Source organism: Saimiri boliviensis, chromosome 19 (assembly GCF_048565385.1).
Source record: "Saimiri boliviensis isolate mSaiBol1 chromosome 19, mSaiBol1.pri, whole genome shotgun sequence".
Classification (NCBI taxonomy): Eukaryota; Metazoa; Chordata; class Mammalia; order Primates; family Cebidae; genus Saimiri; species Saimiri boliviensis.
The window spans coordinates 17407504-17432329 of NC_133467.1; the positions used below are offsets into that span (position 1 = coordinate 17407504).

Consider the following 24826-nt stretch of genomic DNA (forward strand, 5'->3'; position numbering starts at 1 on the left):
TAGAAAAGAAGAATGTCAACAGGGATTTGAGGGAACGTAAGCATTTTCTGGGTAAGTATCAATTAAACCAAAAATTCGTTTTTCCGGAAGACACCTTTTCTTGAACATCCTGTTAATGGCATTTTGCGGAGGTGCCCTGTGGGTATCTGATGGCTGCTAATTATCTCTCTGGACCTTACAGCACCGATATATACTGCTCTTGAGGGACTGGCTGCAGGGCATGATTATGACATAGACTTCCTGCTATTTCCGGAAACTTCTTGAACGAATACCAAAGAACAGAGTCTGATGCCTATACTAACCTTAATTTTGGAACAAAAAGTAAGGGTACATTCTCACAAAAGATTTGTTTTCAACTTGTGCAAATTCATTTGTAGGAAAGGACAAGAACATAACCTCTTTGGACCCGAGACTGTTTCTGGATGCGTTGGGGACAGTTGCGAACCACGCGTTTTTCCATTATTTAGTCCCAGAGAAAGGTGTGCTTACTCTGAGTTGATGAGTAGTGATGAATGTGAGGCTGGAGACTGGGAAGGGCTGTTGAGTATGGACTGAGACTGGGCAGCACAGAAAAACAGCAGAAGCTGCAGGTTGGTTCAGACTGGCTCTCTCTTGCTACCATAGCCACTGCCTTTTTTGCTGATTCTGGGGAACACAGATGCCAAATCCCAGTATGACTGCAAGCACTGTGCCTCCCAGAGCCACATCCAACTGCTCCCACAGGGAGAAGTTTCCCTTTCACCCCCGCTGCTCTTCGGTACCCAAGGTTTCCCCGACCTAGGACACCAGATGTACCCTTTGCCATTTTGTGGCATTATTGGCTTCAGCGTTCCCAGATTTTCTCACCACATTGAACCACACCGTCTGCTCTTCAGCACAAGACCTGGCTGCTCCCTTTCTTAAGTCCTCACATCCCAAGGGAATTAATGATCTTTGAGATGTGTTTGTATGTTTTACAAAATTTGCAAAATGAACTTTTTGCGGTCTTTCCTCAAATCTCTGCAACTAGGTTATCTTTGAAGAATTTCTGTTTGCACCTGAAGGTAGCGGAACCCACTCTGGATTGATGCCCATCTTCTTAAAAGAACCTAGCAAATTTCAAAGAACCCAGGACAGCAATGCATCAGCTGAATTTAAACCCAGCCTATCTAGTTAGTACCTGCAGAATAGAGTGTAGTCATTTTGTATACCAGTCATTAGACATGATTTATTAATTCCACAAACACTTGTAGTCATTTAATGAATATTTGTTTAATGAATTGTTGAATACATTAGTGTATATTACATATTAGGCACCTGGGATGTTACAGTGGAGAACGAGGCATAATTTTGTCCTTCAAGGCACTTGCCATCCGCTGGTGTTGGTGGTGAGCAGAGCAGGTAAGTGAACAGGCATTTAGAGAATAAGTAAATTTAGAAAGCACTCTGTATGTCCCAGGCTTGGTTCTAAGCCGTCTTTGCGAATTATATTAGTTAGCCTTTTTTTTTTTTTTTACATTCTTACTAAGTCAGTTCAGTTATGATCTCCAGTTTATTTATGAGAAAGTTCAAACAGAAAGATTAAGAAATTTGCCCCAAATCACACAGTTAGCAAGTGGTAAGGTGGGGGATCAAACCCAGGCAGTCTGCCTCAGGCCACACCCTTTAAACAACCCGTGGGTGCCGTGGGCTTGGAGTGAGAGAAGTGAATGGTGTGGGGCTAAAATGAATGTCAATTTCACAAGATTAGGTGATTGGGAGAGAGAGAAAGGGAGGGAGAAAGAACACACCAGCAAGGAAGCTGTAATTTCTGACTTGAGCAACTAGGAAGTTAGCAGTGCGTTTTGCTGAGCAAGGATCTGCGTGAGGAGGAATAATTGCTGAGGAGAGTGTGGAGGAAATCATGGCCACAGTTTGGGCTATGTTGAGTTTGAGGTGCCTGTCAGACATATAAGTGGATGTCCAAGCAAGCATATTGAGGTTTTGTTAATTGTGAGAGAGATCTTGGCCAGGGATATAGAGTTGGCTGTCATCAGAATAATGCTTTCTCTTTTCTTCTTTATTGTTTGATGTGTAAGTAAAGGCCTAGAGAGCTGTTTACAAGTGCTCTGGTTTTATTCTTTGTGTCTGACTTTTTGTAAAAATGTAAATCCAAGATCATGACTTAATGTAGTCACTCTAATAAGTTCATGGATATATGGAGATAGATAGATAGATACGTAGGCAAAGACATCTCAAAGGCAAAAAAGACACAGTTCCTGATCCCAAAGCATTTATAATTTCATGTAGAAGTGGAGAAAAAGTTGGTCAGTTTATGCCCTATCTTCTTTTCCCTAATTATTAATCTATTGCGTTGTGTTTGATTCGAGCGCAGAGACTATGTCATCATGGCAGGTCTCGTAGTTCATTTTAAGTTTCTAGTGATCTCTCTTTCCAAAGACATGATTGAACATCTCAAGAGACAGATGAGAGCCCAGGTGGCTGGACTTCTGTGTGAATTTTGATGACTCAAGGACATCTGGCTTGAACGGTAGACTGGGTGGGGTTTAGGGGTAGATCCTGTAATGCAGGGTTTTGGGGGGCTTCAGGGTGTGGCTGTGCTTCATTTGCCTCACATCGAGTCTTCTTTCCTGTGGATCCTAAGCTGTCTCCAAAAGCTGGGATCTGATTAGTTTGCATTTGATTTCTTTGCTGCCTAATGAACTGCTTCCTTTGTTCTAGCTGTGATGTCATTAACATCTCATTGCCTTGGGCACCAACTCAGGAGAGAGGTTCTTAAGCAGCCTCAGAATCCTATAGGAATTGTACCAATTTACTTCATAACAACTAATTCACCTCATGGCCTGTCAATTACCGCTAGAAGAGCAGACCCGGCATGAGAATGGGCCGGTCACTTTTGTCACCCTCATGTGCTGCGGAATCTAAGTGGGCCACTATGGACATGCCTAAGGTCATGTGCACATTCGCAATGACATGTTGAGCTTTAAGGATGCCAATATTCTCATACATAACACAATATTCTATCGGGGAAACTCATCCACTGTATGCTGTAGGATACAGATTTAGCCTAAAGCAAATGGCATTTATTTATAGCAAACTGTATTTGCAAAATGCTTTGCAGTTTTAGGATTGTTAACTACATTCCAGGTTGGATGTTCTTCTATTTGTAAGAAAGTGAAGTGTCCTGACTGGACTCCGGAACCTTCCCTGAGAACGGTGGAGTGAATTCTGCAAACAGAGGTGGGAGGGTGTCACACCTGGGTATTCTTTATCAGAAGGCACCTTTGTCAATTGTAAGATTTTGAGACCTTAATTGTAGCTTATTTCTTCAGTCCAGAGACAGTGTACTTATTAGACTAGAATCTTCATTTTGCTAAAAGACAGCATAGTGTCTCCAACCTCTAGAACGTTTCTACCCAGACTCTAGAGGGTAGAAGAGGTAAGACACCCCAAAGAACTGTAATAGGTGTGAGCAGTGGAGGGGGTGAGCCACTGATGTACAAGGAAGTGAGGTGGAGTCTCCTTTTCAACCCCCCATGCACAAACTTCCCTCACTGTTCACTCCCTCACACGGAGTTAAAAGCAAGGGTCAAAGATCAGCCTCTCCTGAAGCTTTCAGGACCTGAACGACTCTCACTTACCACAGACATGATGGTTATAGGTGCTCTCTTTGGGATAAGGGAGATTGATCTGGGCTTTCACCGCTGGACTCCATCATTTTAAAGAGTACTTCCCAATTGTGTCTTTAACTGCACATAGGAAATGCATTTCTTCTTTGAAAAATCTCCCTCACACACACATCTCTATTCTTTGCTGGAAGCTGAATAGATGGTTTTGGGAGCTCGCTCCTCGTCACTCCTGTGCAAATGCAGCTCCTCTCCAGGCAGCTTCATCTTGACTGGCGAGGGGACCAGAAGGGCCGTGGGTCTTGGCCTCCAGCAGGGCTCCTTTCATGTGGACCTGAAGGTTTTCCTTTGGTGGGTTCCCACCATGGATTTCTGCATCCTTCCCATTCCTCTCTACTCCCTAACCTTGCCAGGTATCTAGAACTGAAGGATTTTGAGGGAGGTTTGCTGCATCTTGATTTTAATTGGGATCGCCAGAAAACAGTGGCAAGGGGAGCAGCCCCTCCGGTGTTTCCAGCTGTGCCAGGCCCCGGCGATGGCGAGCTGACGGGCAGGGAGGCCCTCGGACTCTGGGCTCCAGGCTGTTTGTGATCTCAGCGCCCTCTAGAGGCCGCGTTTGTCATGAGAGCGGCACACGCTTAGCAACGAGGGGAGGGGGCGTGGGGAGCCTTCCTGGGTATTTGAGGATTCAAGGCGAGGAGGGAGGAACTGGATGGCACATTACTTCCCCTTTGAAGTAGCTTTTACTCATGGATAAGGGGGATAGGGTTTATCTTCCCTTCGGAATTTAATTTTCCTTTAATTATCCTGTCGTCACCTATGCCCCCTCTCTATTTTTCTCTTTAGGGTAAATATTATGGAATTGTTTTAGTCTCTCATTTTTTATTCTCTGATTGAAGAAAAATTATACCTCCACAACATTTTTAAAGTAGCCATGTGTGACTTTTTCACAGTTTATTTTCTACTGTGCCAAAGTGGTCGCACAGGATCAATCCAGGTTTTTTTTCCCCCACGCTCCCGTTGACAAAAGTCGTTTTAGACTTCTATCACCACCTAGCGGTCATTTCCTGGAACTTCTTTCCCCAGACGAACAGATTCTCAGCAAGGAGGGCTGCGTGCAGGTCAGTAAGGAAATGCATCTAATGCAAGGTGTGTAAGACACAGCCAGGAGACCCTCGAGCCCTCTGGCAAGACTTGCATGGTGAAATTTCAGTAATCTCTTTTGAAAAGAAACTGTATCTTTACTGATTTTTTGGAGGGAGGGTGGGATTTTACCTTCTTTTTTCTTTTCCTTCTTTCTTTTTTTCCTTTAGTCTCGCTCTGTCACCAGACTGGAGTGCAATGGCATGATCTCAGCTCATTACAACCTCTGCCTCCCAGGTTCAAGCGATTTCCCTGCCTCAGCCTCCGGTGTAGCTGGGACTATAGGTGTGCGCCACCACATTCAGCGAATTTTTTTAATTTTTAGTAGGGACAGGGTTTCATCATGTTGGCCAGGATGGTCTCGATCTCTTGACCTTGTGATCCACAGGCTCAGCCTCCCAAAGTGCTGGGATTACAGGCATGAACCACTGCACACAGCCTTTACTTACTTTCTTAATGAAGTAGAGTTTGCTGACAAAAAAGCACTGTGTTTCTTGAAGCAACTTCAGAGAGACCACTGGGCTTTTGGGAATAATGGACACATACACAACACTCATTCTGGTCCTTTGAGCCTCATCAGAACGTGATGCTTGATGTGCTGGATCTTTGGAGGCACTGGCTGGAAGATTTGCAAAGTGGTTCCGGAAGGTGATTATGAGATACAGTTCATCGACTTCATCAAAAGAGTTCTCTCTTACGGGGTGCAGGGAGCTCTCTGCTATTCTGTTCTTGTTTGCTATGTAATGTGGGCCCATTTGGAAATGTCTTGAGGCATTAACGCAGGTCTGTTTGCCCAGAAATCACACCAAGGATGAAAGACCTCACCCCACCCACACTGGCTCCTACCTAGTCCATAGAGTATATTGAAAAAGAGTGAAGGCCTGGCCAGGGGCTGGAGGAGGAGAGTCGTGGCTTAGCTTGTGTCCACTGCAAATACCCCTAGCCATGCAGTTGACTGAGCTGCATAATCCTACATGTCAGTGAAGATTTACCCACGGGTGAAGTGATTTGAGGGCTAGTTCTATTCGATGCCACGGTTCTTGTTTTTGGTATGAGTAGGTATGCAGTTCTCTTATCGTCTAGGAAGGGCTTGAGCTCAGCTCTGGGTCTAATATTAAACAAAATGCAGGTATGTGATGAATTATATGCCATAATTCTAGGATAAATATGACATGTTTGTAGCATATGTATGCCTTAGCATGCAAGGTAAAACTTCATTGTTTCCTCTGGGAAACAACAATGCTGAAATGCCCCGTGACATTTCTAAATGGGCTCATATTATGTAGCAAACAAGAGGAGAATTGCAGAGAGCTCCCTGGACCCCATTAAGAGAGAACTCTTTTATAGTCAGTGAGTTATATCTGTAATCACCTTCTGGAACCACTTTAAAAATCCTTCCAACCAGTGCCTCCAAAGGTCCAGGCCATCGTCTCTTGCCTTCTTCATGAGTCTGAGAGGGCCAGTATGAATATTCTGTATATATCCAGGATGTCCAAAAGCCCAGTGGTCTCTCTGAAGCTAATAATTCCTGTTCAGGACTGCTGTGCCAAAAGGAGTCAAGAATCTCAGAAACCCAGTGCTTTTTTTTGGGGGGGTGGGGGGGTGGCGGTCAACACTACTTCCATCTTCCTTTAGAATCAGTAAGTTAAATGGAGAATCATGAGGACTGGGAAGAGAAGTACCAAGCAGTGCTTTCTTGTATAAAGAGCAAATCATTATTTTCTGGCAGACAGTTCCCAGGTATGTCACCAAAAGTAGACCAAAAGCTTCTTTAGCTATCTTTTACTCAGCAAACAAAACTGATGTGGACCCATCTCTCAAACTTCGGCGTGCAAATCTTTTTGAAAAAGTCAAGATTCCCTTCGTATCTTCGATACATTGATTAATAATGAAGCAGCGCTCTATGCTTCTTCCTCTCTGGCCTAAAAGACTTAAGAATTAGAGAAAAGTGGATTCAATCCAGCTCTCACAATCTGCTGGCTGTGTGACCTTGAAGCTCTTAGCCTCTTTCTCCTCATTTATAAACTGAGTGTAATGATAGAATTCCATGCAGAGAGTTATCATCATGGTTAAAGTAGACCTTGAACGAATCTCAGTGTTACAGTGCAGGCTCCATACATCTTAGCCATATTTATAATGAAAACTCTTACGATGATGGTGTGCCATGTACTAGCCATTGCACCATGTGCTTTATAAAAGGATTTGCCATTCATTCATTCTTCAGTGCTAGAGATAGGTACTATTCATATCTTTGCTTCAAAGATGAAAAAACTGAGTCATAGGAAATCCCTGTTATTGTTTGTATTCTTGCTGAGAGTTATCAGGACAGACCCTCCAGAAGTATCCCTCTAGAGATTCAGTGGAGCTGATGATTCTTAGAAAGGGAATGATCTAGATTCTCACTGAAAAGGGCCATTTCCAACTCTGTTTGTCACTGGGACGTTGGGTGCCCCAAATTAAGTGGGATGGCAGAATCACATTCTTACCCCCTTCAGTGGCCATTTCTGATCCCGAAGATTGGACTCTAGCACTCAGGGGCCACGAGGTCATGTTTGTTCTTACTTTTTTGTCTCCTTCACTGTTTCTTTCCATCTTGTGTCTGCAGGCAACTCGCCATCCGATGAGTCTGAGGAGCGGGAAAGAGACCCCAAGGTGCTGACGTTCCCAGAATACATCACCAGCTTGTCAGACTCCGGCACCAAGCGCGTGGCGGCTGGAGTCCGCATGGAGTGCCAGAGCAAGGGACGATGCCCCTCGTCCTGCCCCCTGTGTCATGTGACATCCAGCCCTGACACCCCTGCCGAGCCGGTTCTGCTGGAGGTGACCAAAGCAGCCCCCATCTATGAACTAGTGACCAACAATCAGACCCAGAGGGTAAGAGGCCAAAGATTCTCAGCTCTGGGAGGCGTCAGCCACAACAGAGCACTTTGCAAATGGTATGAGGAAGTGACAGAGTACGGTCGAGGGCCATGCTAGAACATGGATAGTGAGGCTTTTTGCTTAGCTAATCTGGGCACCTAATTTGCTTAAAGTTGCGTGTTTGCATGTTAAGTCAAATCGTCGCATCTACAACACCTGTGGTGATGTGATTCAGGAGTCACAACTGAGCACTTGTTTAGGGCTTGAGTCCTGGAAGGAGGCAAATAGGCACAACCTTTGCCATCATCAGAGTCACTGCTCAGAGAACCCTCATGCCTCGGGGACAGTGGTGGGAGGGTGCTTAACTCTGCCTCACTCTGGTTGGCCTGGGAGGTGGGCCAGCTTCCCTCGCTGACCCCCTCGCCTGGCCCAGCGGCAGCTGGACTAGAGATGCGTATCAGGCACAGGTCACAGAGGGAAGGATCTGGCAGCCTCGGCCTGGAGGGGGTGGTTTCCTGCCCATCACTCTGGCTCTAAGAACAAAACGCCACAGCCAGGCAGGTCTTTCTGCCTTTCTATTATGCTTCCAGGCCGTGACATTTCCCAGCCACTCCTCCTTTGCCTCTGCCTCTCCCTTTCCAAAGATGCCAGGAGAAAAAAGGATGGACCCAAAAGGAAGGGCTGGAGAACTGGGTCAGGGGCTCAGCTCATTTCCTAGCTCCCCAGCCTCCTCAAGGACACAGAGGTCAGAGCGAGTCCAAACGCAAAGCAGCAGCAACAGCGACAACACAAGGGAAAACAAGGAGACTCTGGGCGTGGGACTTCAGGAACTATGGCAGAGGCAGCCCTGGGGACGAGGCGGCAGGAGGCGCGGCGGTGAGCTGCTTACCTGCCGGAGAGCTGTGCCCGTCCAGGTGGGGTGGTCATTGCTTTCTGTTTTCCCCTTTAAGGAACACCTGGTGTTTGTTTCATAGGTAATGCTCAGGCCGACAGGAGGGATTTTGTAGCTGTGTGTTTCTCTCGCCTCCCCGCCTCTGCCACAGATGTTTCACCGAGTGTTTGAAAATAAGGTTTTTCACAGGAACAAAAAGATAAATTGTTCTCGTGGCCTACACATTTGTCTTGAATCTGATAGAAGCGGGAAGGGAAATGAGAGAAAAGAGACCTTTGGAAGGATGGGTCTGAAAAGATGAAGGAAGGGCAGAGGGCTTGGGTCACCACGGAAACCCAGAGCTGCGGTATCTTTTATTTTTATTATTATTATTATTTTGACACAAAGTGTTACTCTGTTGCCCAGGCTGGAGGGCAGTGGTGCCATCTCGGCTCACTGCAGCCTCCACCTCCCGGGTTCAAGTGATTCTCCTGCCTCAGCCTCCCGAGTTGCTGGGACTACAGGTGCGCACCACCACGCCCGGCTAATTTTTGTATTTTTAGTAGAGGCAGGGTTTTACCGTGTTGGCCAGGATGGTCTTGATCTCTTGACCTCGTGATCCGCCCACCTCGGCCTCCCAAAATGCTGGGATTACAGGCATGAGCCACCGCACCCCGCTTTCAATGTCTTTAACCAATGCCCAGCCCTTTTCCTCTCCCCTTACCTGCCCCTCTTTCCCTCAAGGCTGCTGCTGTTGTGACCCTAAGAGCTCCAGGGCCACTTGCCTGGGAGCAGTGGGATCAGAGAGCTCACGCAGAACCATCCTTGGGACAGGGTAGGCAGAGCTGCAGAAAGGAGAACAGCCTGCGGGGAGAGGAGACGGCATCTCTGCTTTCTGTAGAGAATTGCAAGCTAGATGCAGAAGCTGCAGGGAGTTTGCTTCAGCAGACCCCTTCCCGGATCCCCTGCTGGCCATACCTCAGCCCCTTCCCTTTCTCCCTGCACTAGTTTTGAGATGGGTTGAGAAATGCTTTTTATCTGGCCATCCCTTGAACTCTTTAATTTCTAAATATATGGACAAGTGGCCCTAGCTGTAGTTCCACCACCATCACATGTTCTTTCTTAGACATATTTTGTCTTTGCCATCCGCTGTTCTGTTTTTCTTTCTAATTTTGCCCTTTTCTAAAGAACGGAGACGGCAAGTGAAGCAGCTAAGAGGTAGAGGAATGCCAGCTCGTGACATTAGAATGGAATTCAGTGTGTGCTTTTGTTTCTACCTCTGGAATATCACTGGGTCCATTTTCTGACCTTTGCCGGTCTCATTGTCCTCCTGCTGGATGAGATAATCTCTGATGCTGTATTTCAGTCTAATCTGTGATTATTATAAAGAAACAAATGAGTCAAACCATATAGCAGACCAGGTATCTCAAACCTAACACATTCGAACACACCATCTTCCACCACAAACTCATACCGGTTGGGTGGCCAATCCCAGTGAATGGCACCGTCTTCCACTAAGCTGCCTGAACTGGAGACCAGGGACACTTCCTAGAATTTCCTCACCTTTCCCAACATCTGTTTCATCAGCAAGAGCTGCAAATATCTCCTGAATTCATTCTCTTTTTTATGATACCCCCATCACAACCTATTTCAAACATCCTTTGTGATATCAGGCTACTATCCTGTTAAAATAACCTTCTCACTGGTCTCCCTATCAGACCACCCAGAATTATATATCTAATACGGACTTCGGATAATTTGACATCTAAGTAATTTAATGGCTCCGCAGAATCTATTGAATGCAATCTAATGTCCTCAGCACATCATTACAAGGCAGTTCATGATCCAATTTTGTCGTCACTTACTTAGGTTGTTACCACTCTATGTCTTACACTCTGTACTCCGAAATTTAACTCTTTCTACCCCCTCAAGCACAACACATTTTTTCTCATGTATATGGCCCTTCAGACTTCAAACTCTCTGTCCCAAGAATGTTCCCGCCCACATTTCTGTTACTGGAAAACTCCTGCTGTTACTTGAGTTTCAGCTCAAACATCACCAGCTGCCAGGAACCCTTCTTTACACTCTTAGACGAACCAGGTATCCACCCCTTCACGTAATTCCCATTGTACGTGTATCTGCATCTTGTACAGCAGGCATCACCTGTTATCACAGCTGTTGGCATAGCCGTTTCCTCTCCTCTAGACTATGAGGATGCTCTCCTCCAGAATCCCAGTGCCTAGCAAATGTGGATGCATAGTTGGTTTTCTGCTAAATAAATGAATGAATAGATGCGTAAAAGATACATGAATGGATAGATGAATTTAACTTGACGTTCAACCACTCCTCTCAGAGACAACAATGACAAAAATCGGAATATTTTCTTTCTTTCCTGGAATAAGGATTAAATCTGATAACAAATGTGGATTCTGTATACAATGCCTGGCACATTATACCCAGACAAATGTGATTTCCCTTTCTCTTTCTTTCCAAACATGTTCCTTCTTAATTCCTCTCTTCCACCTCCATCCAACTGTTTGCAGTTACCTGCAGCCTAGGATTCAGAGAGTAGGAAGTATTTTTTTTTTTTTTAATTTGTGTCTTTTTTGCGACAGCGTCTCACTCTGTTGCCCAGGCCAGAGTGCAGTGGTGTGATCTCAGTACAATGCAACCTCCGCCTCCTGGGTTCAGGCAATTCTCCTGCCTCAGCCTCCCGAGTAGCTGGGATTACAGGCGCCCGCCACCATGCCCAGCTTATTTTTTTTATACTTTTAGTGGAGACAAGGTTTCACCACATTGTCCAGGCTGGTCTCGAACTCCTGACCTCAGGTGATCCTCCTGCCTCAGCCTCTAACAGTGCTGGGATTACAGGTGTGAGCCACCACACCTGGGCAAGAGTAGGAACTCATGGAGTGGTATGAATTGAAGGTGGAAAGTCATTTGCGAAATGACATTTAGCATATTTGTCATCACAGGTATTTGTTCTTGCTCTTTTGGATTAAAAATCTGATCATGTTGCACCACTGTTTTAAGCACTTTAATAACTTACCACTGGTCTTGAAATGTGGCCCACACCTTACCATGACCCACAAGCCCTCTGTGCTTCAGCCCTGTCTCCCTCCCGCTTGCTGAGAATGTCTTTGCTCCCTTAGACTGTCTCTTAACAGACAGACGAACCTTTTTTTCCATTGATTTTAGAAGTCAAGTTCTGTCCAGGCTGAAGTCTTGTTGCCATTGTTTTTTCAACCTGGAGCACTGCTTCAACTTTCGTGAGTAAATGGCTTTTGATCCAGCCCTCAGAGCTCAGATAAAAAGTTGCATGCTCATAGAGGCCTGCACCTACCCCTCTGTGAGCTTATCTACTCTTCCTTATGCATTCACGGTAGCTCAAACTTTTCCTTTGAGGTTCTGACCACAGGTATGGTAATCTGGTTATTCTTACAACTTTGCTTGTTTGTTTGCTATCTGACTTTAAGATTTATGCAGGCAGGGGCCACACGTGTCTTGTGCATCCTCGTACCCTTAGTACTTCATACAGAAAATGTCCCCTTGCAAGTGCTTAGCACATGAGTGTTGACTGAAGGCCCTCAAGGCGGTAGTCACAATGTTGCCTTTACTCCACCCATCTCAAAGGAAGTCTGTTTTCCTCGTTTTAGACGATGCACCTTTTAATTTTGAATTTGGTTCAATCGGGCAAGGCATAAGGTGGGCACTTATGCACCAGGCTTCATACTGGGAGCCTGAGATGTCCAGTGAGTCATGTTGAACTCAGGTTCTGATACTGCCCTGTTTACTAGCCTGTGACCCTGAGCAAGTCATCTCACTTCTTTGACTCTCAGTCTTCTCCGCTGTAAATCATGATGATCATTCATCAAAGTCTTAGAATCTAAAAGGGCCCTGTAAATTATAAATCTCTGCACAAATTATTGTTATAGTCATTAATTGGTTTCTGTTTCCCAGAGGCTTCCAGTCTGGAGAGGGGACCAGGATGGACCCTTATTCTAACTATTCTTACTTAAGGTGGCCTATGTAAAGTTCTGAAAGAATGGATCATAGGATGCTAGCTTTAGGTTTAGACGTTTTGATTTTTGTAGAGTTATCTCCTTTTCTCCCTTTGTGTCTTTTTCTTTTCTTTTGTCTTTTGAATTCTTTAGTCTAAAATTTTCTGGGATAGCTAGGCTTCATTTTCCTAATATACCGATTAGGCCTGAGTGTGGTGAGAATGAAACAAAGAGAAAACAATCATAAGAAACAACCAAAGCTGTGTGTGGAGCTCACCCAGAGAGAAAGTCCTGACCTTGGCCAGCTTGGACCAGCCCTGCTCCCCGCAGCCTGTCCCACCCTCGCCCTCCGCTTGGGCCGGGGCCAAGGCAGCAGCGCCCCTCTGAAGGGTCAGTACCCATCAGGATCCATGTCCTCACCAGAGAATGGCCCTGTCACAGGTTCCGTGACTTCACTTGTCTAATTTTATTCTACTTTTCTTTTACTTAATAGCAAACATCTCTATGAACCCACTGCATATAAAGAATTCTGCTAGGCTCTGTGATGGTTACAAATTTCTACCTAAGACTCACCCCTGTTATTCAAAGACAGTAATAATTGCTGGCATTTCTTGGTGACTAATGTGTTCCAGGCACTATGCATACATTATTTCATTTGGCATATATTATTAGATTGAATTATCACAGCAAGCTTATCAGGAAAGTGCTGTTTTTATCCCATTTTATGATTGAGGAAACTGAGTTTATGTAACTTGCCCAAGGTCACTTGGCAGTGATTGGCAAAGTGAGAGTTCTCCCTCAGGGCTGACAGCCCCAGAGCCCAGCTCTCAGCGTGTGCGCCACATTGCTTCTCCTGTTCATGATTTACTCAGAAAGAAATGCCTAACGCCTAGTCACAACCCAAGGCAGCACTGCAACAGTATCGCAGGCAGCTTGGAAAGTCCGCTGAAGGAGTGCAAAGGGAATCCTGGGGCAGGGTCGGGGGGTAGATACGGATGCACAGAGAGGCATCTGGGGAAGGGCTAATGCCTCTGGGCAGAGAGAAAGGTAGCCAGAAGATGTGTGGTAGAGGCGCCATTTTTTCCTAAAGCCTAAGGTGTGGAAGGATGCAGTGGCACATGAGGCAGAGAGTAAAACGAAGAGAAAAGAGTCTAAGAAACAACCAAATCTGCAAATGTGGAGCTCACCCAGAGAGAGCCCTGACCTTGGCCAGCCTGGACCAGCCCTGCTCCCTGCAGGACAGAGGAATATGACTTGCTCCCAAAGGGGCAGCCCGTAACCACAAGTGGGAGCTGTTAGGGTAAAGGGAGAGGGACACCCTAGAGGTTCTGAGAGGTTTAGGCTTCCCAGAAACAACCTCCTCCTGGAGTAAGAATTTCAGACTCCGCAATGGTGACGTGGTGACACACCCTGCTTCCCAAAGTAATTAGGGCCACGCAGATCCTTGACACTCTGCCTCTTGATTCTGACGGCCTAGCCCTGGCTTCTTAACATGCACTCTTTTCCCTGTTCTCTCATGCAGCTCTTACAGGAGGCTACCATGAGCTCTCTCTGGTGCTCAGGAACTGGAGATGTCATCGAAGACTGGTGTCGATGTGACTCCACTGCGTTTGGAGCTGATGGACTCCCGACCTGCGCACCTCTCCCACAGCCTGTGTACGTTTCCTTTCTGTCTCTAGAGACAGATACTGAGTGTCTACTATTTGCAAAGCAATAGGCTGGGTACTGGGAAGCAGAAGGAAAAAGATGACACAATATCTGCCTTCCAAGAGCTTTCAGGCTACCAGGGGAGGCAGCACAGATGGTTTTACTAGAAGAAAGAATGGGACAAGTGTAACAAGAGAAATTTAAAGAAAGTGTGAAGAGGGAGTGGTCATGTCTGAATTGAGGCCATGGGGAAGGCTTTGTGGGGGAGGTGGTGCTTGAACCTCTCTTTGAAGGTGGAGAAAGTAGGACAGCGTAACTAGAAGACAGTGGGGAGAAAAGTGCCGTTGTAATGGAAGAAGTTCGAGATCTACACTGAGAGCTTAACTAGACCAAACAACATAACCGCTAATGGAACACTGACTGAGTGCTGGGCATGGCATGGAGCAGTTAGATACCGCTCATTTAATAGACAAGAAAATGCATTCAAATGGATTGAATGATTTTTCCACAGTGGTAGAGCAGCATGCAGAACTGGCTAAGAGGTACGTTCTTGGCCATTATAGTATGGAGAGGATAAAAGTGAGCGATGATGTGGGGCAGGACCTGCAGGGCTTGGTGACTGATGTGCTGGTGAGGAGGAAGAAGTGGAGTGTGAACGTAAGGCTGCTAACCCTGGTGGCTGGGAAGATGAATAGGCCATCAGGGAGCAAAGAAGCACCAAAGGATGTGCAGGTTTGAGGGGGAGGCCAGTTTCATTTGGGCTTGCCTTGGAGCCGGCGTGGGGTAGTTCAGTAAGATGTTCAGTATGCAGAAAGAAAGATGGAGCTTTGAAAAAAGTAAATACCAGAGATGAGATTTCGGTCAACCCCAGAGAAATGAGACGTGGAACCAAAACTATGAGAAAGAATGCTCCAGAACAAGCATCAAGTGGGAAGAGTGGAGGGCTGGGCATAAGCGGAGGGTCTGCATCTGAGGGGGGAAGAGGATGAAGTGCGACAAAGGTGTCCGAGAATGGCCAGGCCCCATTTCCCTCCCCTCAATGGAAGACTAAACAGAACTGGCCAAGCTGAGGCCCAGGACCTGAGACAAGAATCCCTGGTAGCTTCTAACATGGCATCCGCCATGGGATCGAAGCCACGGAAATACTGAATCTAATAAAGAGTGCTAGCAGGAAAAGCTGGAATAGTGTGACCCCAGGGGCTGGTAAGGCAAAGAAAGCCTGAAGTGAGGATCAGGGCCTGCAGAAGTGGAAGGCTGAGTAAGCAGGAGCAGCAGAGCACTTAGGAAACCAGCAATTGAGAGGCCGCCCTCTGGCCTGCTTCATGCAGGTACAGGTGGGCACTAAAGGGCCAGGACAGAGCAAGCAGAAATCAGAGAATGAGGAGAACGCAGTACTCGAAGGTCATTATAAGCCAATTTCTTCTCTTGTCCACAGTCTTCCTTCTCTCTGTAGGTGGTTTTAGATACCTACAGCCTTTGGCTGTAGAGAACAGGACGTTCTTTATAGTCATGATTTGGACTTCTTGAGTTAAAAGAGCATCAAGTTCATTATTAATAAAAGTTCTTTCATTTAGTGTAAAGGGAGCCACTAGGAGAACTGCAGCTGTTAGACTAATTCACCAGGTCAGAGAGCTACCTCTGAAACAATACTGAAGCTCCCAAAGGGTTATCAGATGAACACAGGATCCAGCCGTTGTGCCCTAGGGCTTACTTTGTGTTTAAATCTGTGTTCACTAAATCTTATTGCAAAAGATTAAATTGGGCTAAATTTTCATAAACAGTAAATGTCTATTAAGGACTTGCCTTTTCTTGACAACTCTGATCACTTCCTTCAGTAGCAAGCCTTAGGTTCAGTTGGAAACAAAAATATGCTCTAGTTGTACACAAATCCGTGTAAATGATACACACTTCTGTTTCTCCGAAGAGGCCGGTTTAGTCCATATATTTTCACAGAATTTGTGTTCTCAGAAGTCCAACTTACATAAGGTTCCTAACGCTTTCTTTTTTCAAAATAGCACTCTGCATATGACTCTAATTAATGAATTTGTCAATATCTGCACTGTTTTGGGCCTATTCCGTCTTCAATGTCATATGCAAACTATGCACTCCTTCACTAACAGAAGAGCATGCGTTTTGTATTATTTCCCCACTAGTTGAATTCCTTACTTTTGCACCCACGGCATACTATATTTTATTTTTGAAACTCTTATCACGTATTATTATAATCACATGTCTAATTACTTGCTTCTATTGCTCACTAAGCTCCTTAAAAGAAGGGGCCGGGATGGGCTTGTGTGCCACTGCGTCCCCAGCTGTGAGTGGGTGCTTCACAAATATCTGTTGAATTGAAACTGAAGATTGCAGATGGTTTGGTGTCATCCATTCTTAGTGTCTTGCACAGTGATCCTTGAGACCACCGACAGGCACCTGTGAGCCAAGCAGAGAGAAGGAGGGCCAGGATTATGAGCGATCATGAGATCTAGGAACCAAGGATGAGAAAAATGGCAGGAACATTTGTAAGGAGGGAGGCTAGAGTGAGCAGGAATGGGGAACATTCCCAGAATCCAGTCATCTAGAGAAAACAACAGAGAATTGGAAGAAAGAGGGGAAACCCGAGGCACATACAAGAAATCAGAAGGCGGCTGTGAATTGACACCACATGGACAATGAAGAGATCTGTACCGGTGAATGCCAACAAGCATTATTAAGTTTCTACAAGGTACAGAGAGGCGTGAGCTGGCAAGGCAAGACGGTGGTGAATGTGGACAGCTTGTCAAGAATGAGAAGCCTATGAACTGAGAAAACCAAGGAAAGGCGGGAATGAGGAACCAGGATGTTTGTAGAAACCCAAGAGCGAAGTTGGAAACTGAAAGGAGAATCTGAGCAAGCAGGCAGAGGACATCACTGCAAGGAGAACGTGACACGTGGCCAACTTTTTCTTGCCCAGTAAAGCTCCCTGTGAACATGACTTCCAAACGGAGCCTGTTCTGAGGTCCAGCCAGCAGATGGCCTGAAGAAAAAGATGTTAGTTCTGATAGCAAAAGGGCAGTCAGGGTTTCTCCCACTAGCAGGGCAGATCCTGATGAGGTTATGGAAACCAAACCAACTGTATCTTTATTGGACATCACGTTCAATATGTCTTTATATGGGCTTATTTTGTTTTGAAACCTGTGTTTAATTAGAGTATTAGAGTATACACACTCTTGAGATTTTTCAAGAGAAAATCCAGAAATTATGATATTCCCCAGCCGTATAAAATAGTACTACTCCCAAAACCCTATCCCCTGACCCATGTAACACGCAGACATTCATTCATCTTTCATGCACCTACTGATTTATTTATTTACACGTATTGGGTGAGTTTCTAATACGTAACAGGCACTTAATACTTAAAACAGATCTCAAGAGTCCTCAAAAACATGACTATCTAGTGAAAGAGGCCCTCAAAGAGACCATTTCTGTAGCTGGTTGGGAAAGAAAAGCTTACAGGGTAGCAGTTGAAGTAGTCAGGGCTCGAAGTGAGTCACACTTGTTAGCGCTGCTTCATGTGCCTTCCTGTCTGCATACAGGCTGAGACTCTCCACGGTTCATGAGCCCAGCAGCACTCTTGTCGTCTTGGAGTGGGAACACTCAGAGCCACCAATCGGAGTGCAGATTGTAGATTACCTCCTCCGTCAAGAGAAAGTCACAGACAGAATGGACCACTCCAAAGTGGAGACAGGTGAGCGTCCCCTACTTCATGGGCTAGTCTTGATCCAAGGTGATACAACTAAAACAAAGAAAAATGCCGTGCCTCATGGCTTTGCTCCACGTCCCCAGTATCCCAGGGCAATGCAGGAGGAGCAGGGAGAAGCAGCAGCTGTTCTTCCAGGCAGCAGCCATCTTGTCCGTTTAAGAGTTTTTGCCTGGTGAGCATCTGACAAAGCCTTGTTTTGATTTTGCTTCTCGTTTTGTTTATAAAAGAGGTGTCCATTTCATTGCCTCTAGGCACATTCATAAAGAAACAACAATACATAATTCGAGGACATGTGAAGAAAAACAGGAAAAAAAAAAAAGAAAGAAAAAACAAACAAAAAAAGAAACAACAATACAGTACACTAGTTATCCTGGCCCACAGTTGGGAAACAGTTCTCTGCTAGCCACTGCCATGATTACAGAAAAAGAAAATTCCTTTGCTAATAACCCCCCTCCAGGCAAAAGCATGTGCAAACAGATGTGTTTGGCCCATGTCTGTTCCTGAAGCAAATTGCTTTTCTCAGGTCCAGCTAGAAGAGGGAAGCCTTAATGGAATGGAAACACCCCATGAAAAATGTTCCTTGCGTAGTGTTTCACTGTCTGCACACAGCCAAAGGTCAACATACATGATCCCAAAAACTTAAGCATGAGGTGTTGTCACCAGCAGGATGATGGCATCAACAATCTGATTCAAAATAAACAGCTTCTGGCGAGCCTGCCACTGAGGGTTAGGGACGTGGGCAGCTGCCTTCAGGCATAGAGAGCTGTCTACCGCTTCACCCAAGGTCCCTTGCCTGACGTGCACAGGTATTGCTGAGGTATGGCAGGGACCGTTGACCAGAATGCTCTCTCTGTCCATGCCAAGAACGTTTTATAACAGAGCTCTCAGATGTGGTGTGCACCTCTTGCCCTAGTTGTGTCTGAACTAACTCTAGACAAATGTCTCTGAGCAACCGGTTAAATATGAAATAGAAAAGACCATTTCTTCTAGGTCTCCTTTCTTACTCTACAGATTGAGGACCAAGTAATTGTAATGCTAAGTTCTCCTTGAGTTGATTCTGTCTCCCCATTGCTTGGCCGTCATTGTTTCTCATGCCTTTTCTATTCCTTCCCCTCTGGGCAGAAACGGTGCTGAGCTTTGTGGACGACATCATCTCCGGAGCAAAGTCTCCTTGTGCCATGCCATCTCAGGTGCCGGACAAGCAGCTCACCACCATCTCCCTGATCGTACGATGCCTGGAACCTGACACTATCTACATGTGAGTAACACACACGTGTAGTTGGTTGGGAGAGAAAAGCTTACACATAACAATTGAGGTAGTCAGTGCCCAAAGTGAGTCCCAGTTGTGTCCTGAGGTTTCTCACTGGTTTCTTTCTGCTACTTGAGTTCCTTTAGAGACTCAGCAAAAGATTATAAGTCTCTGAAGTCTTATCCCGGGGGGCATTGTAGAGAACCTTCTTGAGTACTTAGACACTGGAGTGGGGAGATCTAGAAAGATAATACGGTCCTGTCCCTCGAGGAGTTTGCAACACAGAGGGGAAAGATATAAAAACCTAACTTTAACTTAAGGCAGAATTAAATAAATGTAGATGCAAAAGCAAAAAACAAAAAAATATTGTAAAAGAGGAAAAGAAAGAAGCGATTAATTCTAACTAGAGCGGATGTCATCTAAACTGCATTGTGCGACATTTCAACCAACAGTCGTGTTGGAAAAGGTACACCAGGCTCAGGAAACTGCAAAGGCAAAGGTGGAGAAGCATGAAGGTGAGGAGTGAGTGGTCTGGAGGGCAGAGGCAGACGGTGAGTAAAAGGGAAAGGAAGAAAGAGAGACTGGAAAGATAGAATGCTGTAAGTCCGAGGAGTCATTTTTTGAGGAAAGGCGTAGAATACCAATGACTCTGCTTTAGAAAGCTAGCTAGCTCCGGTGGCGCTGAAGTAATTTATAAAGGTTAGAAATGGGCAGCATTTTTCTTCAAAGAAATACAGCAAACTGTATCATGGCACTTGGAATGACCCTATTCTTTCTGTGAACTCTTCGCCATTTCTCCCTGTGCTCTGAGAACAATTGTAAAACGTTTATGACGCAGAGATGTAAAAGATGCCAGAAAAGGAGAGAGAGTGATAGAATCTAAGTCGTGATGGAAACATTTGGGTGCTAAGGCAGAATTCTTAGTGATGTCGTTGTGGGACTTTCTGACCCATCAGGATGAAGAACATTTAACCGTTTACAGAGGAGGTCACGAGAATAGAGTCAAGGTTTCCACAGCAAATTATTTCTGTTTCCACAGTTAAATAGTTCAGAGATGAAAAGCACTAGAAATTTGAGTGGCATTGATTGCAAGATGAACTTCAGTGCTCAGGCTGAGTGTCTTCAATACAGGGAAAAGCAGTGTTGCTGTTAGCCATGCATGATGAAAGTAAAGTACATAAGCACGAATGGCATTCTGGAGGATTTCGACATATATATACACAGATGAGGATACTAAGACCGTTGGTGTACTTTTTGGGTGACTCCACCAATACCGTGATTTTCATCAGCTCTTTTGATGGTGGGCAGTTGTGGCCCTTTATTGGAGGGAAGAGGGCCCTTTATTGGAGGGGCCCTTTATTAAAATGAACAAGGATTTGGGAGTGGAGACCACCTAACCTGCTGTAAGGCATCTCAAACTCAGTGAAACTTGAATTATCGTTTATAATAAAGGCTCAGTAGTCACACTGTACATTAGGAACACCCAAGTTCTTATGTATAAAAGGTGGTATTAGTGCAGCCATTATCCACCCTGGGACCTTCCTCGTGTTGGCCTGATTGGCTGCGTTTCCGTTAAGAGATCAAGGCCGATATCATCTCTCACTCCAGCTGTCTTTGGCGATCTTCCGTTATGTCCCTCCTGCATCTTATAAAACGCGGACTTAACAATGAATGCTGATCATTGAAAAATCGGAGCCAATGCATGGAGCTGAGGAAGAAACAGCAAACCTCCACCAGGTGGCGCTGCAGATCACAAGAAGAGGGCCCTGTGGGCCGCCAGGGGTGACATTCCTCTCCAGGAGGGATCCAGGAGAGCTGCGCTTCAGCCCCTGGAATAGGGACAGAGCCCTGGGTTAAGAGTTCAGAGTACATAGGCTGCAAGTCTGGTTTCGTGCCTAACCACTGAATGGCTGTAAGCCAGACACTTAAACTTTCTCCAACCAAGTGTTCTTTCTGTCAGCTGGGAGGAGGGCAGCCTTCATTGATGGAGTGCGGACTACGTACGTGGGCGCCTCACACTGAGAGTCTCAGAGTCCTCTCTTATACTCTGTGAGATTAGGGGTATCGTTCCCATTTTGTAATTGAGGAAACAGGTGCAAGAAAACAGAGTAACTGCCCCAGAATCATACAGTTGGTTGTGTGGGCTCTGCAAGCCTCGCATCTTACTCCCCGCTGCTCTGGGTTACTGTGAGACTCTCAGAGCATGGCCTGATTGCCTTATGTTAAAGCAGAGAGCTGGCTCTGCACCTGGGCTCCACAGAGGTGGAGTGGCATTTCTGCTTAGCTGGCTTCGTTACTCTGTATATTTTATTTAACGCTCTTAAAAACATTATTCTGAGAAGGATCCATAGTACAAAAACAGTGAAGAGCTCCTACTTGAAAGAGACCTTAGAGGATATCTGGCCCAGCATTCTTCATTTTACAGATGAGGAAACTGAGGCCAGGGTAGGGAGGTGACTCATGGGCCTTCCAACCCCCTGCCCCATCATCACAATGCATGCTCGCAGGAGAATGACTCTCTTTCCGGACACGTGACAGTAGACACATAATTCAGAAGAAAGAGAGCCAAATCAGAGGCATGGGCAGAAACCAACAAGCCTGGAGAGGGAAAGTGGGAAAATAGCAGACAAGACAGCCAGTCCTTGGCAGGGAGCTTACAATCCTCCACTCACTTCAAGTTTCAGGCCTTTTAAGACCCCGCTCTTAAAAGGGGTCTTAAAGACCTGTGTTGGTACACACGTACACAGGCCTCCATCAGGGTCATCACCAAGTCTCTAGCCATGGGCTGAACAGTTTTCAGCCAGGCAGTGGTGGAAGAAGCCCAGTAGTTTTGGACAAAGCAGTAAATATACTTACACACGAGCACTCCGATTGCAAGCAGGGCTTATCCCTTCTGCCCAGTGATCCCAGCTAACCCTCTGAGGGTCCTGAGTGTTAGTGGTAGAAACGACAATGCTAATGGTGAACTGAGATGGCCGTGCATGCTATTTCCACACGAAATTTCTGGGCCACGATGGCGAAATAAACAGACTGCTCTTTCAGCGGCGCTCCAAGACAGAGGGATTTGGCACCACCGGGGAATGGCTCTTCAGTCAAGCCCATCCCTCCTTGGAAGGTTAAGTGAAGCATCTCCTTTTCTAATACCTGCTTCAGGTTAAAAATAAAATGCACAGTAAAAATGGAAAGAGCTCAGGAACCTAAATTTTGCACCGATTGCCCCATCATGGTAATGTGAGAATTAACGGGAGGACAAGTGTTTCATCCCAGGTCAGGATCCAATAGAGTTTAGCTGAAACTTACAGCAAGACAAGCCACAGGCAGAGCTTGGGCAAGCTTGGGGAGGGAAACAGTGGGGATTGACTGAGAGAGAAGTGGTCCATTTGACAACCAATTAGGATTCTTCTCATCATAGTCCACAGACACTTAGAAATTAAGGGTCCAGGGTTAAGGAACGGTGGGCTAAAAAGTGGCTGGAAAGCAGCCAGAGACAGTCTAGGGCAGGTGGCCGTTTACTTACCGTTACCATAGGTGGCATCACTCGGCCCAGAGCTGCATGTAGCCAGACTGCAGCCCTGACCCGAGTCCCAGCCATGCTCAGGGCTCTGGAAGTCAGAAAGGAACGGGCAGAGTAGGGCCAGAGTGACATGGGATGGGGCACTAGGCAAGTGGGGCCTCAGCAATGGAAACCAGGGGAGGGGCCTAGAGGTGGGAACCCAGACACACAGTTATGCGTGCTGGCCCTGTAGGAAGAGTGAGAGCCAACTGTGAGGACCAGAGACTGGGTCAGGCCCGTGCCCCAGCCCCATGACCATGCTGACCTGAGAGGATCAGCCTGGGAGAGAACAAGACTTCCTATCTCCTGACACTGATGAGAATGGACTGCCAGAACTGGGCCCAGGGCACCAGTCTGTGACAAGGGTCAAGCCACCCCGCCTCTGGGCAGGGGACGGACTTCCTACGCACAGGAGCCCTGGTGTCAGGACCTCTGTGGGAGCAGGGGACCCGCTCGGGCCCCTACAGGGCAGTCCTGCCGAGGTTTACAGGACATTGCTAATCCTGGGGCTTTCTCACTTGCCACTCTATGGAGGAAACACGGGTGTGAGGGGGAACTTGGCCCCATGTGAGAGTCCCAGACTACACGGTACAAGTCTGACATCTGCTGAGCAGTACCAGTGGGCCCCTTTCTGAGAGGGGAGGTCAAGGTGGTCTGGAGCAGGTGGGCAGAGGAGGGAATTGGTGCCTGACCTGAGACTGCATTGTGGGAATGAACTAGGAACAGAGCTGGTTCTACACGGGGCTGGTCACTTACACCAGCTGCCGGGTTAGGTGGCCCCATTCACAATTCTAGAAACAGTACCAGCAGCTGATGAGCATTAGCATATGGCATGTGGGGCCACTGCTAGGGGTCAAGCCAGCCTGGCATTGCCACCAGGAAGCTGTAGGGGTTGGGTGCAAGGGAGCCTCTCTGACCTTAGAGGGGAGGAATGGCAAGGAGACTGGGTTTGGAATCACGGTCAGGCTGGGGTTGAGTACCAGGTAAGACCATTTATCAGAACTTAGGGAAAGGGGATGAGGCAGAGGCCCGTGAAGTGGATTGAGCCACTTTGCTGCAGACAGGAGCGAAGGGCTGCACACTTGGCTCTGGTCTGACAGCACAGAGGGGCAGGAGGCCAGCAGGTGTGGCTCAAGCTACTGTGTCCTGAATCCAGGCAGCTCATCGCATTCTGAGTCTCAGCAGATCAGTGTTCAGGTGGTGTGAAGCCCACCTGTGTAAGACCCCCGTGATTCAGCCCAAGAATCTGAAGGTAGAGGGAAGGCCAGGTCAGGATCAGGGTGACGTATCAGGGTGCACAGCTCTCACACTGGCCATTCTGCCGATGTGTTTGTGAGGAGGGAGTGGTGGACCATGGTTATCTTTTCTCTGTTGAGAGAAACACGTATTTCTTGGCAGAATCATTAGGCAATATCTGTTATCTTTTCTATTTCACTGGCACGTCTGTTCCACGCCCAGCTAACATTTAACTGGACCAATCTGTCTCAGGGCCTCTCTCTCCTTTTCACCTCTCTCCCTCCCTGTAACTCTGCCAAAGGGAAAGAAAATCGATAATTGCCAATAAACACAGCCTCCCATGACGACACAGCAGAAAGTAAAGTGACAAGAAAGGCAACATTAATGATTTTCTTTAGACTGACTGGGTTCGTTAGCAGAGGCCCTCTGCACAGACACCGGAGCTCATTGCCATGGTGATATTCAGATTCCCTTCTCAGTAGCAGAACCCACAATTCCTCTTGTTCCTCTCCATCCAGCTCCATCACCGAAGGGGGATACTTTACGTTCAGTCTTTACTTGCCATGTTTTCGTTTTCTTCCTGGAAGCACTTTTAAAGTCATGTCTTCACACTGTCATGAAGACGGCAGTGTTTCCACTCTGGATTCCTGGTCCACAGTGGGCAGCATCTCAGAAGAGCAGAGTGAGTTGTTTGTGGGGGAATGAAGTGTCTAGCCACAGGCATCTCACTTTAAAGACGGAAACTGTCCCCAGTCTTTTGTGTAGAGATGCTGCCTGCACACGAGACAGAACTGAAGAGAACTCGTATGATATATGCAGCATTATGAACCATGTTATCTTTCAGTTATTTCTGTACATTGTTATGTCATTTCATGGTGGTTTATAAGTAGTCTTATTATCATTTCTGTTTCACGGGCATTCACTAT

At 46.4% G+C, this 24826-nt stretch overlaps 1 protein-coding gene across 3 annotated transcripts in view; it reads left to right on the plus strand.

Moving 5' to 3' along the window:
- Positions 1-24826, plus strand: part of ASTN1 (astrotactin 1) — a 318993-nt gene that overhangs the window by 280570 nt on the left and 13597 nt on the right. For all 3 annotated transcript variants that reach the window (XM_074389834.1, XM_074389833.1, XM_003925340.4), the window contains exons 17-20: positions 7354-7622; positions 14002-14135; positions 17696-17847; positions 18985-19120. In XM_074389834.1, coding sequence (XP_074245935.1) covers positions 7354-7622; positions 14002-14135; positions 17696-17847; positions 18985-19120 — 691 coding nt within the window. The remainder of the gene's footprint in view (positions 1-7353; positions 7623-14001; positions 14136-17695; positions 17848-18984; positions 19121-24826) is intronic.